This window comes from Macrotis lagotis, chromosome 1, assembly GCF_037893015.1.
Source record: "Macrotis lagotis isolate mMagLag1 chromosome 1, bilby.v1.9.chrom.fasta, whole genome shotgun sequence".
NCBI classification, from domain to species: Eukaryota; Metazoa; Chordata; class Mammalia; order Peramelemorphia; family Peramelidae; genus Macrotis; species Macrotis lagotis.
This window is the reverse complement of record NC_133658.1, coordinates 62,865,631-62,884,619: the sequence shown is the minus strand read 5'-3', so window position 1 is coordinate 62,884,619 and position 18,989 is coordinate 62,865,631. Positions and strand designations below refer to the sequence as shown.

Here is an 18,989-nt window from a genome sequence, read left to right as displayed (position 1 = left end):
GACATCAGAGGTCTCCAGGAGAGAAGAGAAGAGAGCAGAGACACTGGACCAGTTCATCTCTACCATTTCTCACCAATGTTTACATTGTATTGTCAAGGGATCTGTTTTTGTAACCTCCCCTTGATAATGAGAATGCCCACCCTTGCCAAGAAGGGAGCCCCTCACCGCCCTAACCATAGCCACCCTATTTGGTAGGAGCGGGCACAGGGATTTCCTCTCTTACCCTCCACCAGAAAGGTTTCGACTCCCTCAGAGCAGCGGTAGATGAGGATATTAGCAGAATAGAGGAATCAATCTCACACCTGGAGAAATCCCTTACCTCTCTTTCGGAAGTAGTTTTACAGAACAGGAGAGGCTTAGACTTGATTTTCCTACAGCAGGGGGGATTGTGCTGCACTGGGAGAAGAGTGTTACTGACCATACTGGAGTGGTCAGAGAGTCAATGGCTAAAGAAAGGGAGGGATTGGCCAAACGTAGGAAAGAAAGAGAACAGCAAGAAGGATGGTCTGAAGCATGGTTCAACCAATCCCCGTGGCTCACCACATTGACCTCTACTCTGATTGACCCCCTGATACTGCTTTTGCTCCTCCTAACCTTTGGGCCCTGCATATTAAACTGAGTGCTTGCTGTCATTAGGAACAGGTTTAACACTATCCAACTAATGGTACTCAGGCACTCTTACAATGGTCTCCCTGGGGGTTCTGTGCATCCCTTTGAGGAGCATGAGTGCTCCTGGATTGACCAAGAAGAGGAGGGAATGCAAGACCCTGAGTTTCGAAACCTGTGAACTTTAGCCTGAATGCCTGTAAGACCCTGAGTGTAGAAATCTGTGAACCTTAGCCTGAATGCCTGTAAGACCCTGAATGTCGAAACCTATGAACTGTTGCCTAAATTCTTCCCCTAAGTTCCTGCTTGGTCAGCTAGCTGAGTTCGTGCCAGATCAGCTCCTGAGGATTCTGCCTGGTTAGCCCTGGGACCATGCAGCAGGGGGGCTTCTCGGAGGACCTGCATCCAATAAGGCCACGCCAAACCATCTCAAGACAATCTGCAGGCAAATGCTTGAAACTCCCCTACCAAACCATATATAAGGTCTCTCCTCACTTTACTCGGGGTTCCAGGATCCTAGCCCTGACCTAGGATGGAACCCTAGCTCGAGCTAGTTTAATAAACCCTTGCTATTGCATCTCCATCATGTCAAGGGCCTCTGCTCTGTAATTGGGGACTTTTCTCGGACCTTAACAATAGGAATTTCACATTGATATTGTACTTCAGTAGTCAGAAATCTTAGGAACTTTACACAAAACACCAGAGAAGAATCTGGAAATGGCCATGGTTACCCATCCCTTTTCCATCAGGAGATCTTCCCTCAAGGGATAGTTTCTTTAATTTTTATTTTTATTTCTTTAGGTTTTTACAAGGCAATGTAGTTAAAAATACATAACTAGGTGATTATTAAGTGTCTGAGATCAGATTTGAACTCAGATCCTCCTGACTCCAGGGTCAGTGCTAGTTTCTTTTCACAGTTTTTGACTACCATAAGGAATGTGCTAGTAAATGTTTAACAACTGATTTTCCAGAGGGAAAATGTACACATAAATCACTTTCTTAAGTCTAGGCCATTAACACCACCCCTAATAATGTTTGTCCTTCATTTTTGAAAAAAGTCCATGTCATCAGGGAAGAGATGCTATGACGTGAATTGAATTTGAGTGAGGGGGATGCTGTGCTTTGTCACCAGACTCACTTTCTCCTCCAGAGTCATCTGGGTCCAGTGACCAGACATGAATCAGGACAACTGGAGATGGCCTGGATGTGAGGCATTCAGGTTGAGTGACTTGATAAAGGTCACACAGTTTGTAAGTGTCAAGTATCTCAGCTCACATTCGAACTCCTGACTCATCTAGCCACTGCACCACTTAGCTGCCCATTAGCTACACATAGAAAAAACAAAACAGTTTAATGAGGCAGTTAAACAAGTTTATTGGAAACTTGGGAAATCATGAACCAAGATGAGGTGGTCAAACCTAGGCTGCCAATGGAAAAGCAGGAAAGATAACTTTACCACACCTCCCAACTTGCATTAAATTCACCAAGGTAATACCTTTCCCTCCCAACTGTAGAAACCACCTGAATTCTCCTCTGAAAGTGTAGAAAAGACGTTCAGCATGCCTTGAACTGATTCTTCTTTCTTCAAAGTAGGCTGTGAAAGACACTGAAGCTTAGGAGGGATCAAGAGGATCGGGAACCTACTAGTCTAGCATCTGGATAAAATGAGGATGTAGCAGGAAATAATTGACTCAGAAAGAAGGTGCTGGGGCAGCTAGGTGGTGCAGTGGATAGAGCACTGGCCCTGGAGTTAGGAGGACTTGAGTTCAAATGTGGTTTCAGACACATAACAATTATCTAGCTAAGTGACCTTGGGCAAGTCACTTAACTCCACTGTTTGGTAAAAATTTAAAAAAGAAGGGCTAACTTCCCAGAAGCTGAGGGACATTTGGAAGGTTGCTGGTCAAGTAGGAAGTCAGTGAATGAACATCCCCTGGAACCTGAAACAGATATGGATATGTCTGCATGGATAGAATTGGAAGGAAGGGGCAAGGAGGATGAAATAGTTCCAATTAAAACGAACACACCATTCAGATCCTAATGCAACTTAGATTTATTTTCCTCTTCCAAGTCATGGAGATCAGGTCTAATCTAACTGACTCACTTAATCTAACTGACTCCCTTCCTTCCTTCCTTCCTTCCTTCCTTCCTTCCTTCCTCATCATTTTCATTACCCTACAGTTTCCTTCTCACACAAGTTAGCTAAGACGGTCTATTTTCTGTCCCATGCTTGGGCCCAAGCTGAAGGAGTTGCCAGCAGGAAGTATACTTACCATATAGCCTGAAGAGCTGCCCATTTCTCCCTGAACCCAGCCAGGGTGAATAGCAATACAGAGAATGCCTTCTTCCTTAAGGACCAGACCTTGGCACTGGGTGAGCATGTTCAGGGCAGCCTGGTGGAAGGGAATGTAGCAAAGGGAGAAGAGGTCACAGCTCAACCCTACTAATGAAGCCCTGTAGGACCAGGATCCCTATCACCACCCACTTCATTCCTTTTTCCTTCCTTCTAGCCAGGACACAACTTCTATACCTTACTGCAGCGATAGGACAAAATGTGACCATATTCCCAGCCCAAAAGTGTTGTTATGGAGCCTGCAGCACTAGACACGTTGATAACAGCAGCCCGGTTACAACTGAGACCATCCTGAGGACCTGTTTGGGCAGCCTTCTTCAACAAGGGCAGGAATGTCTGGCAGAGTTGAAGAAAAACAGGGAAGTAGAGACATTTATTATCATCAGAAATCTAAAAGGATAGTGGTCTGGCATGGCCTCGGTTTATTTCAAATTTAATACAGTTTAAAATTTGTGTTTTGTGGGGCGGCTAGGTGGCGTAGTGGATAAGGCACCAGTCTTGCAGTCAGGAGTACCTGGGTTCAAATCCGGTCCCAGACACCTAATAATTACCTAGCTGTGTGGCCTTGGGCAAGCCACTTAACCCCATTTACCTTGCCAAAAAAAAAAACCTAAAAAAAAAAATAAAATTTGTGTTTTATGAAATGGTCCTGGAGGACACACAAGGTTTAGAAATACATAACATTCAACAGACTAACGGGGGGGGGGTGGGGGGGGGGGTGGAAAGTGGAGAAAAAAATAAGGAGGAAGGAGAGAATGAAAGAAAGATCAGACCTAAGCAAAATAAACCCTAACTGTGGGAGAGTAGGTCTCAAAGAGGGGCTTATGAGGAAAGAAAAGTTAAGAAACTATAATAAGGCTTTTGGCCACAGAAAGAGGAAAGTGTTAGGAGAGCAGAAGCAAATTGCTTTAAATCTAGAACTCTAGTGCTAAGTATAATCCTTTCTTTGCAACCTTTAAAAAAAAAACAAAGGAAGTGAGAAAGAAAGAAAAGGAAAATTATGAGAATAGGATTGCAGGAAATCCATAATTTACTATGATAAATGTAAATGTGAATGGAATAAACTAACCAACAAAATGGAAGTTGATATCAAAATTGATTAGAAAACAGAATTCAACAAGAAAACCAAAAAAAAAAAAAAATGAGGGAATAAACATAGGCAAAGAGGAAAAATAATTGTTGCTTTTTGAAGATTATATGAAGACTTACTTACTTAGAGGACCTTAAAATGAAAACTAAAAAGCAAATTGAAACAATAAACAACTTAAACAAAGTTGTGGGACACAAAACAAAACCTCATAAATCATTTGCAAGGCAATGGGGTTAAGTGGCTGGCTTGCCCAAGGCTACACAGCTAGATAATTATTAAGTGTCTGAGGTCGGATTTGAACTCAGGTACTCCTGACTCCAGGACTGGTGCTCTATCCACTAAGCCAGCTAGCTACCCCCATTAAAATATGATTTATGTGGGGGCAGCTAGGTGGTGCAGTGGATAGAGCACTGCCCCCACATAAATCATTTGAAAGAGAAATTTGATTTAAAATTATTACATAAAAATAAAACATTGGAAATCTACTTACCCAAGATATACACAAAACTACATGAATATAATTATAAAGCATTCTTCACAAAAATAAAGACAGTAATAGTTGGAGAAATTGCTTATAGAGATGCTAAGCCCATATAAATTAAAGCAGCAATGTCACCTAAATTAATTAACTTATTCAGTGCCACACCAATCAAACTATAAAAGGATTTCTTTATAAAGCTAATTTTAAAATAATAACAAAATTGATTTGGAAGAACAGAAGTCCAAAAATTTCAAAGGAAGTAAATTTTAGAAAGGAATTGAGAGAAGCAGCATCAGCTCTCAAACTATACTGCAAAGCCATAGTTATCAAAACAATTTGATACTGATTTAAAATAAAGAAACTCATCAGAGGAATAGATCAGGTAAAAAAAAAAATATATATATATATATATATACATATATATATGTATATATATATATATATATATACAAAAATAAATGATCACAGTAGTCTCCTATTTGAAAAAACAAGTGATCAGAGATTTTGGGTAAGAACTCACTAATTGACGAAAACTTCTGGGACAACTGGAAAGCACTTTGGCAGAAACTAGATACAGACTAGCATCCCATAAAGCATAACATGATAATTTCCAAATGGATATGTGACTGAGACAGAAAAGATAATGCCACAAACAAATTAAAAGGAGAAGGAAGAAACTATCATTCAGGTTTAAAGGTAGAAGTAAAATCATAACAAATTACAGAGAGGATGACAGAAAGTAAAATAACCAATTTTGATTGCAATAATTCAAAAAGTTTTTACACAAGCAAAAGTAATACAAGTAAATTTAGAAGACAATAGATAAATAGATAAAAAATCTGGGCAGCAAATTTCCTCATTTTTAAGAAAGAAATACAGACAGAATTTGTTCATTTTTATGAGTATAAAACTCACAACCCAAAAGATAAATGATTGAAGGATATGAATAGGCATCATTCAGAAGCAGAAATCCAAGATACCAATAGCTATAATTCAATGAGAAAATACTACAAAGCATTAACAATTTGAGAAATTGAAACAAAAGAGACTCCAATTTTGGCAAAATTGACCAAAAAGAGGGAAAAGACTAATATTAAAGGGGCTGTGGAAAAAATGAGTATGCTAATACCTATTGCTGGAGTACCAAATGATCTAACCATTCTTGAAAACAATCTGAAACTATGCCCAAAAATCTATTAAACAGTGGCTTTCCTTTGACCCAATGATGCTTCTTTCAGGTTCATGTCCCAAAGAGATCAAAGAACAGAAAAGGAACCATATGTACAAAAGTATTTATAGCAGCTCTTTTTGTGGTGACAAAGTGCTGGAAATTAGAGGAGTGTTCATTAGCTATGGAATGGCTGAACAAATTGTACTAAATAAATGTGATGGAATATGACACATGATGAAGAAAATGACCAAATAAATCAAAGTTACGATATAAAATCATTCTTCTAGGAGAGGCCAAATTGGCAGCTGCTCTGAAACTTCAGCTGCTCTAAAGGTCAGCCTAGGAAAGAGATACCAATCCCTAGCTCTCTCCCTTCTTTCTGCTAATTGTTTGTAGAAACTGATGGATATTCAGTACATAATTACTTCTCCCCATTCGACCAGCGTCCAGAAGAAAGTGGGTAGTCTAATGAACCAGTAGGAGATAACCAATCAAAGCAAATTTCTTTATAGTCAACCACTTTACTTTGGTTTAAAAAAACCCTATGCTCACTAAAAAGTTCACTGTCTGGGTCATATAGATAAAATTCATCTGTCAAGAGCAGGAAATTTGCCAAATCTACAGTGAGGGAGAAATAAACTGACATTTCCATAACTTTAACATTTCCTTACGATTTTCCATGTTTTCCATACCCATAGATGAATTAGCAAATTGAGTGAATTCCAGCATCTTCTGTAGGGCTTGATAGAGGTACAGAAAGAAGAAAAGACTAAAAGTTAAGAGTTTGTAGAGCAGTATCCCTGGTGAGAGAGGCAGATCTATCATGGTTTTGGGGAAAGACAGAGTGCATACACTCTGTTCAAGTCACTTGGCTGATAACTGGAGGTGATCATTCCTGAGGTGTAAATACTGCCTTGCTGATTATTTACCTAATGATGAATCTATAGTTTGTTTTTCTATATTGATTAGATAGATGGGGGCTGTTATCACAACTATTTGTTGTTTTCTTATTAGGTTTTCAGTGGCATCCAACTCTTTGTGACCCCCTTTTGGGGTTTTCAAAGAACAGTGATTTGTCACTACCTTTTCCACCTCATTTAAAAGATGAGAAAACTGATTCAAACAAGGTAAAGTGACTTGCCCAGGGCTACACAACTACTAAGTTTTTGAGGACAGAGTTGAATTTGGGAAGACCCCTCTTCCTGACACCAGATTGGGACCTCTAACCACTCTACCACCTAGATGCCCTATGGCAATTATACTCCTAATACTGGGGCTACCCATGCTTAAATTGAAGTGAATGAGGAAACCGAGGGTGAGGCTACCTTTTCCCAAGATCTAGTTCTTAGGTAGTTCTCCACTAATGAACTGAAGTCTGCCTCCCTGTCATTTCCAAACATTCACCCTGGAATCAAGCAGAAACAGTCTCATTCCTCTCTCTCACTTTACACCCTTTAATACATGAAGATGACTTACTTTAAGTGCAGAAAAAGATCCATTAATTTAAAAATGTGGGAAATAGATTGAGCAACATCTTAAAAGGGAGGCAGGGAGTATGAGAGGAGGTTAATGCTCTGCAACAGTGGATGGATGTGGTCACTTATGCCCAGATGGGAAGGGATGCACTTTTGGGGATCCCAATGAGAAGAGCCTCACCTGACTCATCTTTAGGCTCCCAATGACATGAATCTGGTATAGCAGGTGCATGTTTTCTTCTGATTCAGAAAACACTGAAGAGCTAAAGACCCTTCCAGCGTTGTTGATGAGTAAATTGAGTCCCAAGCCCTTCAGTTGGTCCTTGACAGACACAAAGGCTTCTTGGATAGAAGCCTTACTCTCCACATCTATCAAGACAAAATATTCATTGAAGCATAAAAGTATTCATGCCAGGCTCTATACTAGGCACTGGGGAACCAAAAACAAAGAATGAAACCATTCCTATTTTCAAAAATTCACGTTGTAATGGAAGAGTTTGATAAGACACATTGTTATTGTTTAGTCTATCAGTTATATCTGACTCTTTGTGAGTCCATTTGGGGTTTTCTTGACAAAGATACAAAAGGAATTTGCCATTTTCTTCTCCAGTTTATTTTATAGATGAGGAAACTGAGGTAAAAAAGGGTGACCCAAGCTAGTAAGTATCAGAGGTCAGATTAGAACTCAGGTATTTCTGACTTTAGGCTCTACCCACTGCACCACCTAACTACCCTAGATATATTTATGTCTCTGTGTGTGTTGTGTATAGATAGACTTTTCTACAGATAACTATTAGACAGATGTTCATGTGTATATATGTAAATGAACCACATAAATGTATATTCATGTATTTATATTTGTGTAGCTACATGCATTCACATATCTAAGTCTACATGTGTACAGGTGTGTGTAAATATGTGTTTTTATATAAATACAAAGAGAAGTAATAGAAGGCATTTTGTATTCATAGAAAAGTAGTCAAATAAAAAGGGAAGGCACTACTAACTCAGGGGAATTAGAAAAGACTTCATGTAAAAGATAGAACTTGAGATGACCAAGGCAGAGAGGTGGGGAGTGACTCTATTACTTGAAGGGTAAGTGGTAATGGATCCCAGATAAGAGGCACTGCTTGTGTACAAGCATGGAAATAAAAGCTGGACTAGAATCATGACCAACAGAGAAAAAAAAATCAGTTCGCCTGGATCAAAGAACAAAGGAAGGAGAATGATGCAAAATGACACCAAAAGGATAAACTGGCAAAATTAGAAAAGGTTTTGAAACTAAACGGAGACCTTTGTGATTTTTTCCTAGAAGTAATAGGGATCCAGTGCAATTTATTGAGAAGGGGAATGACATAATCAGATTTCCACTTCACAAAAATTATTGTGGCAGAAGTGTGGAGAATAATCGGGAATGAAAATATACTTGAGGCAGACAGGTCAATTTGGAAGTTAAGATAACCCAGGAAGGAGATGATGAGTACCTGAATTTAGAAGGTAGCTATGTGAATGGAGAAAAAGGACTGGATGTAAGAAATGCAGAGGGTATAGCAACAACAAGATCTGACAACAAAATGGATATGTAAAGTAAAGAGTTGGGGATAGCACTGAGGTTATTTCTGAAGCAGAAAGATTGGATGTATGGTGATGCCATCAACAGAAATGAGAAAAAGTGGAAGAAGGGTGAGTTTGGGGGGAGATAATAAGTTGTTCTGGATATATTGAGTCAGTTGGAAATTTTGTAGGCAATTGGTGAGGAGAGACTGAATCTCAGAAGAGAGGTTGATGCTGGATTTATAGTTCTATGAGTTATCTTCATACTAGATGATAATTCCACAAATGAAGAGATATCTCCACTCCAAATGTTCATGTGGACTATTAAACTGTGGGAAAGTCTTGGACCTTGTTTATTATTCTGAACAACCATAGGTGGAAACACTATGCCTTGACCCAGACATAGTGCTGTTATCTCAGTCCTTTCTGAAGACAAAGGGCAATAAAAATAAGATGAAAATTAATAAGAAACTCTAATTAAACCAAAGAGTGCTGATGAGGTCATATAGAGTGTAGGAAGAGGAAACAAGACAGAGTCTTGGGAATAATCACAATTAGAGGTCAAGATGTATGTGATGAGCCATCAGAGTTTGAGAACAACGGATCAGAGAGGTAGGAGGAAAACAAAGAGAGTCTACATGGAAGGACAAGATGATTACCAGGCTCAAAGAGAACAGATAGATTGAAGAGGATAAGGACTGAGAAGGAGCTCAGTTACACTGGGACAGAGGGAAGAAGAGGAAGAGGAGGTTTGAGGGGAACAGCTGCCCTGAGTGAGACCCCTAAGGGGGGAAATTGCCAAAATCTTTGTCACTGCCTTTAGTGTCTTTAGTCAAAGTGTCTCTTGACCACATTCCATGTGTCAGCTGCCTGTGATATGCATGTCACCTAAATCCCCAGCACCAAGGACAGCATCTTAATAGAAAAACTTCTAGGGATCCATTCTTCCAAAAGATCAGGGAGACACTGGAGAAATGATGCTGCCTGATATGACCTTCATGTGTCTCTGCCTCCCAGGAGGATTTTTACACATTGAGACGCTGTCTAGACTGCAATTCCCTCCAAATCCAAAGAAGCACATCCTTCTTGTTTTGTTGTTTCTTTTTTTTTTCTTTTTGGTTTTTGCAAGGCATTAGGGTGATGTGACTTTCCCAGAGTCACACATCTAGGTAATCATTAAATATCTGAGGCTGGATTTGAACTCAGATTCTCCTGACTCCAGGGCTGGTGTTCTATCCATTGCACCAACTAGCTGTCCCTAAACAAATCCTTCTCGACTAAATTGGCAACCTAGCAGGGGAGATATTGGAAGGCAGGAGGCTCTGTTCTATGCCTATCTGATAAGTTCTATAGCTTAGCCTGCTTAGCACATGATATATCTGAAAGTTCCAATAGCTCCTTTACACAAAATACAGAGTGCCTAATGTCTAATGTCTCTCTGTTCTAGAAACAAGGAGTTATAGACAGATTTAAATTTAAGCAAGGTGGGGAGACACAGAGAGTGTGTAAACCATCCTCACACACATACAGCAAGGTAGACAAACTCAAAAGATATGCCTTTGGACTATACTGTCTCATTTCTGTTAAATGTACTCCTTTAAGGGCAGCTAGGTGGCACAATGGATAGAGTACCAGCCTTGAAGTCAGAAGAAACTCAGTTCAAATCTGTCCACAGACACTTTATAATTATCTAGCTGTGTAACTCTGCACAAGTCACTTAACCCCACTGCCTTGCAAAAACTAATAAGTAATTAAAGAAATAGTTAATGAATGAATGAATTTACTCCTTCTGCTAGTAAGATGGAGAAGCATGGTAATGAGCTATAAATCAGATTTTACAAAAGAAGACCTGAGTTAGAATTGGTCTCTGATATTTCCTAGCTGTGTGACCTTCATCAAGTCTCTGTTCTGAGTCTCATTTTGCCCAGCTCTAAACCCCTACTATTCTACTAGCCTCTTCCACAGGTTCTCCTTCCTCTTCCCCCTGGGTAACATAGAGCTGAAGACCTGTCCCAATAAGAAGGACCACAGGAAGTCCCAGGGGGAACTGAGGCAGAGCCCCACAACTGGGAAAAGAGGGGTTGGGTGGGAGGGGAGAAGGGAGAGAAACTGAGTCTGTTGGGAGGCTCACCCAAGCGCAGGATCCGGAGATTGGAATGCTGAGCCGCGAGTTCTCGAAGGTCCTATGGCAGCAAAAGAGGGAAGACAGGTAATGGTATGCTCCAATGGGGGGATGGGGACAGCAAAGATTCCCCTCCTTGTTCCCTCCCAGGGGGCTCAAGGCCCCAAAGATGCCCCTCTCCCACTAGACCCTGAGAGAGCAGACATCCCACCATCTCTCCCCCACCCCCCCGGATGTTGAGAGAGACTGCCTCTTGTCCAAAATTCATACCCAGAAACTCCTGAGCAACTAAGGAAATCAGTTAACAGACAGGTCTGGAAACCCTGTTCTGGGGAGAAGCCCAGGTTCCCTTGGAGACATCCCACAGAAACTCAATGCCCCAAATCTCTCCTTTGACGCCCCCAGTTCCCATAGGGTAGCAGGTCTCAATCCTGGGTCTCTAGGTCTGGGCTGAAGGCACTTCTCTTTGGGGACACTCAGGGATGAGGTGGAGGGGTCAGGGAGTTGGGGAGGGGGACAACCCTCTCACCTGGGCAACAGAGGGATTCCTGCAGGTAGCAAACAACATCTGGGGAGGCTTTGGCATTTGCAGAAATTGTCTGACCAACTCCAGCCCCAGCCCCCGGTTGGCCCCAGTCACCAGGACGCTGGAAGGCTCTAGAACCCCCATTGAAGGCTCCTGGCTTTCCAGAAGACCTTTCTTTAAGTCTCTGCAAAAAAAGAAAAAAAGTCTGTCTGCAACCAGGTTATCTTCTCTCTAGGTTTAGCTGTGACCTCTAGTTCCACCCTTATGCTCTAGTCAGTAAAGGACTGGAAAAGGAGGGAGGAGAGACTTCACCTTCTATTCCTTCTCCTGGCCCCTAAGGAAATTAAACATGACAGAGCTTGCACCAGAAATGATCCTCCCCTTTTGTAGAATTTATCTGGCCTTGAACCAATCTTCCTATCAGTTCTAAACCTTTTTTTTTTCTATTTCATGGAGTTTGTCTGAACTGCAATTTCAGTCTCTCCAAGCTAAACCTGATAAAACAGAGAAATTTTTACTGGACATCAGGCTTCTAGGGATTCAAGCATCTTGTTTTTACAAGGCAAGAAGCAGAGCACAGTTAAGTCATGTATTTGCCTTGGGAAAGAGAAAGTATTGCAACCAAGGTCAGCATGGTTGAATCACCTAGTCTAGATCACTTGCTACGAATACTTTTCATCATCCCCAGGGACAAGAGTTCATACTTTATCCTCAAGTCACTGTTATAAACCTTAAAATTTAGGGTTAATAAAATGATAGAAAATACAAGTTATACATGAAATTTATTCTCTAAGATTTACTCAGAAACCCTATAGGTGAAAGCCATCTATACAAGATAACCACCCTAACTGGGGGATGGGGGAGGGAGGGGAATATTTATCCATAAACAAAATATAAGGGAAATCATTGACATTCTTCAAGATCTGTCTGTTAAGGGGCGGCTAGGTGGTACAGAGAATAGAGCACCAGCCTTGGAGTCAGGAGTACCTGGGTTCAAATCCGGCCTCAGACACTTAATAATTACCTAGCTGTGTGGCCTTGGGCAAACCACTTAACCCCATTGCCTTGAAAAAAATCTAAAAAAAAAAAGATTTGTCTGTTAGGTTACATAATGATGATAATGATGAAGTTTGTCCTTTGTTCTCAAAGAAGGCCATGACATCAGGGAGATGATGCCATGGCAAGTACATGAATTGGATTTGAGATAGGGGGATACTGGACAAAGTCAGCAGCCTCACTTTCTCCTCTGAAGTCATCTGGATCCAGTGGCCAGATATGAATCAAGAAGACTGAAGATGGCCCTGAATAAGAGGCAGTCAGGGTGTACTAAGTGTACAGGATAGAGCACCAGTCCTGGAGTCAGGAGGATCTGAGTTCAGTCTGACCTCAGACTTTGACACTAATTAGCTATGTGACTTTGGGTAAGGAACTTAACCCTGATTGCTTCACATCCAATTGAGTTGCACCATATTAAATTGCATGATTATTTATACAGTGTTATCTGGTCTAAATAAGAATTAATTATTATCTCTTTCTGGATTTAAAATGAGGCCAGTTAAGTTTTCTGGCTTCCTAATCATGTCTTCCTGAGTTTATAATTAACATATAGGGAGATAACAGATCATTTCTTACAACAGAAAGAAATCAAACTTTTTATTAGGAATGTAAGTTTGATGTGCTTATTAAATTTTCTCACTTCCAAGGTTCCAGCATTAAAGTGCAAGTAACACATGAGGCATGTTAGAATCAGGGAGACACTTTTCTAATCTGAACTAAACTCTGCAGGGGGATAATAGTAGCCTCAACTGAACCTAAAACCTCTTTTCCAAATATTTTTTCCTCCCTTATCCTCCAGTCTGGCATCTCAGGAAGTTAATGTTATGCCCATTCCTCTTTTCCAGTAAGAAAGTTCTCTCTCTATGGCCAACCTAAATAGGGGAGTGAAAATACTTTCCTAGGGAATTTCAGAAAATTATAAAAATAAAAGACTGACAACATGTATTCTGTCCCCCATTGCCTGAGAGTCAGGTATGTTATACTTCACCCCTCTCCTAGTGCCCCAGTATCATTAAAGGGTTGGGTTGTCTAGGCTCTGTCATTGGCTCACATCTCCAGCTCTGTTTCCCTAATTTTAGGGAATACTGCACACCCCAGTTATCTTTAACCTCTTGACAATCAAATTAGCTTTTAAAAGGAATATGTACTAAAAAGGTATAACAAGAACAAATGTAAAAATATTCTTTTTCAAGGGAGGGGGGAGCATAATTTCCTTACATCACCTTTATCTCTGGGTAGGGGAATTAGACTTTCAACTTCACTCCATTCCTATATAAAATAGTCTTGCCAGTTCCAAGGCCAAAGTCCCCAAGGATTTTGTCTCAGCACTCTCCCTTCCAAGGGCCTACTTTCTACTCTGACAGCAACATCCAGCCTGACTCCCAGATCTCCATGGCTCAAGCTTCCAGGTCCAGCAATTCTACCACCTGTGCATAGAATGAAAAAGGACAAATAAAAGAAGACCAGAAACCCAAGATCATCCCTCTGGATAATAGGGTCTAAGAAGGGAAAAAGATACCATCCACCAAGGCTTACTGGATGACGTCATTACTATGGGTGAATAAGACCTGAGGACAAGGAGGGTGTTTAAAATGCATTCTTGTCTATTGGTTAAGGAGAAGAGAAGGGCTGGTAAAGATCTACCCATACAAAATAGTTTTAGCAGCTCTTTTTTTGGCAGCAAAGAATTGAACTTTAATGGGATGTTCATGGCTGAAAAATTGTGGTATATGAATGCAATGGAAAGACTTAGATGAACTGAAACTGAGTAAAGTGAGCAAAACTAGGAGAAAATTGTACACAGTACCAGATCATTGTATGATAATCAACTATGATACACATAGCTCTTCTCAGCAACATAGTGATCAAAGACATTTCCAAAAGATTTGGGATGAAAAAAACCCATTCACATTCAGGGGAAAAAAACTATGGAGTCTGAATGCAGATCAAAGCATTCTATTTTCACTTTTTTAAATTTTTTTTCACGGCTTTTCCCTGGTTCCTCTTTCACAACTTAATTAGTATGTCAATATGTTTAGCATGATGAAACTCAAATATTTTATGAAAAATGAATGCTGAAAATTATCTTAACATTTAATTGGAAATAAATTATATGTAAATAAATATACAAGATGACATGACTTGCACATTATGTTTATTTTAGTAGGAGAGTGTTATACAAAGACATCCTTCTCATTGCCTTTTCCAGAACTGATTCACTAATTGGCCTGATAGATAGGAAAGAGGACTTCTGGTAATGTCTGGATTCTGTGGGAGTCTTTGGCCTTATGGATATGGTTTCTCTCCCATATCATCAAGGCTCCATGGTGTTCCAGTAAGACTGGGAAAAGTGACATTATATGATTATTTGGGGACAACTTGGCAACATCTCAGTATATTCAAAATTGTCTCTCCATAATCTAACTATCAGTAAGGTGACTTTATGAGGTACTTAACAGTAGTTAGGTTGTTGCTGGTGACATGGGTGTCACCAATAAAGATTTGAAAGCTAGTGAAAGTGAATGAATTCACATCTGGCCCTGGAGTTGAAATCGCTCAGGATTTATTTTACAAATTTTCCAAGTTTACAGATTAAAACTTGTCTCCTGGAGAGACAGTTAGCTGCTTGAAGACAGGTTGAAAAACAAAGCATTAGGTGAAGTACTTGAAGGTGAGAGAGTGAAAAGGGAGGCAGCCAGGGGACCTGGCTTAGCTGAGTGTAAGAGGGAAAGGAGAAACAACCATAAGAGTTGGCTTAGACTCAAACCAGTCCAGTCACATAGAAGAGAGGTCCATGGTTCTCCAGTGGGCCTGGGCTAGGAGCATGTGGCTCTAGCTTAGACAGAAAAAGAAAGAAATCCCATCCTCCTAGCAGAAAGAAGAGAGAAGAAACTTCTCTTTTAGGCTTCTGCACTTAAATATGTTTCTGTAGTGGACTGAACAAGGGTGGTGCTTGGGGAGTGGTCCAGCATCTGGCTCCAGGTATTCTCTAATAGGCAAACCACATACTAGTATTTCTTGTTCCAAAGTGGGTAACCTTTATATCCAACACAGCCATTTTCTGTGGAAGATGATTGTCATGCCTGCATAAGCTTGACCCTCAATGAAAACATGGCCAAGGTTAGATTGAATTCCAAAAGGAAGTGTCTTCACAGCACTGACAGAATTGTAAAAGATTACAAAATTTGTTTCCAATCATATCTCCCATGTCCATAACTCCCTGCATCAAGGTCAACACTTAGCTGTGGCTATCTGGCAAAACATTTTTTTCTATGATACATTCAGTGCCAAAGGAAATCATTCATTACTTTTTAGAAGGTTGGATTAAATTTATATTTATTTAATCATATCTTCCCATGCCAGTGAATGATAAATCAAGAAGTCCTTGAGAGATCTATTTTGTTGAGGGCATTTGAAACGTAGTCCAACATTTACTTCCAAGTAATTTGGCTTAGCTCAGCTTCCTTTCAGTTCTAAACTGTTTAATTATGATTCAAAGTTAAAGTATCTAAAATGTTATTTACCTAAATGTAGTTCCCTATTAATAAACACTAGGATAATTCATTAAGTTTTTATCATACATCAATTTATAAAACTCTCATCCTGTAGGTTTTTTGAATGAAAAATGATAAATTTTAAATAATCCTTTCACAAACACTATCACAGAAGTCACTAATGAGATATTTGATAGTGTCATTTCTTGTAGGAGTAATAAAGAGTATATTAAAGTTGTAAACACAAGGAGGTCTAGGGTGTTTAGAAAGAAATAAAGATTTCTTCTCAAGAATATAAATTTCACAGGGGCGGCTAGGTGGCACAGTGGATAAAGCACCGTCACTGGAGTCAGGAGTACCTGGGTTCAAATCTGGGCTCAAACACTTAATAATTACCTAGTTGTGTGGCCTTGGGCAAGCCACTTAACCCCATTTGCCTTGCAAAAAAAAAAAAAGAATATAAATTTTACAATAGAGATTTATAATGACTTAAAACTCCCTGAGGGTATCTATACCTCAAATATCTAATACACACTTTTTGAATACTGAGATGAGGCCTTGAGGCAGTGGACAGAACACCAACTTTGGAGTCAGAAGGACCTGAGTTTAAATTTCACCTTAGATACCACCTTCCTGTATGATCTTGGGCAAATCACTTCACTCAATTTACCTTAGTTTTCATCTGTCAAATGAGTTGGAGAAGGAAATAGCAAACCACTTTATCATCTTTGTCAAGAAAATCCCAAATGGGATCATAAAGAGTTGTATACAACTCAACAACAAAAACAAGATTGTTGAATTTGGCAACCAAAGGATCATTAGTGACTTTGGAAAACAGTTTTGGTGGAATGTTAAATAATGGACCAAATTGTAAGGAGTTAATAAGAGAGTGAGAGGAAAGAAAGTGGGGGCACCTTCAATAAAAGATATTTTCAAAGGGTAGAAGAGACAGAGCACTCCAAAAAAAGAGAGAGAGATGGGACAATAAAGATCCTTAAGGATCAAAAAATCCAAGGAAACTGAATCCCAGGAATATGTAATGATGATTGGGTAAGAGGTCATTGTCCAGGTATAGATATATTGAATGGTCTTCATAAGTTCTATAGTGAGAAAACCCAGCTCTCAATCAGGAAGCAGGATCAAAAAAAAAAACCAGGCATGAACTGTCTTTTCCCATCTCCTAACTGGGCTATGAAAAACTTTGAGGCCTAGACCCTGAGAAACCAGAATTAGAAAGGCTTCTGCCTATTTTAAGGTAAGGATCTCAGTTCTCTCTGAAAGAGCACAGCAATAATCCTGCTGAAGATCACAATTGTCAAAACTTAATTATTTTGGGTTACAAGAAAATAATAGAAGTTCTAATGTAATACATGAAGTTTATTCTCTAAGATTTATGCAGAAACCTATAGATATCAGGTATCATTACAGATGACTACCCAAAGCAAAATGAGGAAAGAATATTTATAGCAAACACACCAAGAGTCATAAAATTTTTTTATAAAGGTTTTATTTATTTTGAATTTTACAATTTTTCCCCTGATCTTACTTCCCTCCCCCAACCCCCCACAGAAGGCAATTTGCCAGTCTTTACATTGTTTCCATGGTATACATTGATCCAAATTGAATGTAATGAGAGAGAAATCATATTCTTAAGGAAGAAACATAAAGTAAAAGAGATAGCCAGATCAAACAATAAGATATCAGGTTTTTTCCCTAAATTAAAGGTAATAGTCCTTGGTCTTTGTTCAAACTCCACAGTTCTTTCTCTGGATACGGAAGGTGTATTCTCCATTGCAGACAGCCCAAAACTGTCCCTGATTGTTGCAATAATGGAATGAGCAAATCCATCAAAGTTGATCATTGTCCCCATGTTGCTGTTAAGGCACATAGTGTTTTTCTGGTTCTGCCAAGAGTCATAAACTTTTGGTGGTCAACTAATCAGATTACACATATAAAGATGTCATGGATTATTTTATGATCCTCTCCTCTATCCATGAGACTTTTTCTATGACTGATTTTGTTTTGCCATTGGATTCTGATGACTCTGAAGAGTCACTTTTCTTCCAGCCTCCTTTCCCCCTCCTTCCCCTCAGTGGCAAATAGTCTAGTGAACATTATACAAGTATATTCATTTATATACTAGTCATTTTGTATATGAGGAATTATGACTAAGGATATGAAGGAAAAACATAAGAAAGGTTTTTTTTTAAGTGAACATAGTATTTATTCATTCAGATTCTGTAATTTTTTGTTTCATTTGGGGTTTTGTTTTCATCTGGATGTGGATGGTATTGTCTATAACAGGTCTCTCAGGATTGTCCTAGCTCTCTGAACTGCTTGAAAGGAGTTGTAGCCATCATAGATTATCAACTCATAATGTAGCTGTTAATGTATACATTGTTCTCTTGGTGCTTTTCCAGAAGGGAAATAGTTTCAAAATATTCTTTCACTAAATCTAAAGAAGGTGTTCAGTACTATTATAATAAACTGTATACAAAAGAAAATACATCACCCAAATCCATTAGTTATTTCACATTATTTGTCTGATGAAGATGAACTTCGGAGGATCCGAGGTGGATTTTACTTCCCAAATCCCTCTTGTAGGTGTCAAATCTGTCTTGTCTGGGTTTCTTACAGGTCCCTAAATTATAGTTATAATGAGTCCAACCTTTCTCTGCAGTAAAGACTGCAGTCTCGGGGACTAGAAGCACCTGGTAGGATCTTTCCCACTTGAGCTGTAGTTTAATGTCTTCCCATGATTTGACCAGGATCCAGTCTCCTGAATGTATCTTGTGTATAGTGAACTCTAATAGTGAAGTCTGGCCTAATAATGTCTACCTCCTAATACTGGGTAAAGAAGAGGTCAAAACCAGCACATTTTTCCTTCAAAAAAAAACTGTCTGTTTCCATGATTGCAATGTCCCCAGTCCCTCCTAAGTAAGGAAAAATAAATAACATTTCAGAAGGAGATAACACTAAATCTTTTCTCAGGGTAGTTCTAATTCTTAATAATGCAGTGGGTAAACACATAGTCTCTAACATTAATTTAGACAGATGTTTC

The 18,989-nt window shown here is 39.4% G+C and overlaps 1 protein-coding gene across 1 annotated transcript; it reads right to left on the bottom strand.

Annotated features, from left to right (window-relative positions):
• Window positions 1–1,972: 1,972 nt before the first annotated feature.
• Window positions 1,973–11,731, bottom strand: LOC141513450 (C-signal-like). The gene is made up of 7 exons (XM_074223259.1): window positions 11,691–11,731; window positions 11,382–11,562; window positions 10,862–10,913; window positions 7,358–7,545; window positions 3,137–3,295; window positions 2,880–2,999; window positions 1,973–2,200 (listed from the first exon to the last, which is right to left on the bottom strand). Exons 2-7 carry the CDS (start codon window positions 11,520–11,522, stop codon window positions 2,087–2,089), a joined length of 774 nt encoding a protein of 257 aa, XP_074079360.1. The 5' UTR covers window positions 11,523–11,562; window positions 11,691–11,731; the 3' UTR covers window positions 1,973–2,086.
• Window positions 11,732–18,989: the final 7,258 nt, after the last annotated feature.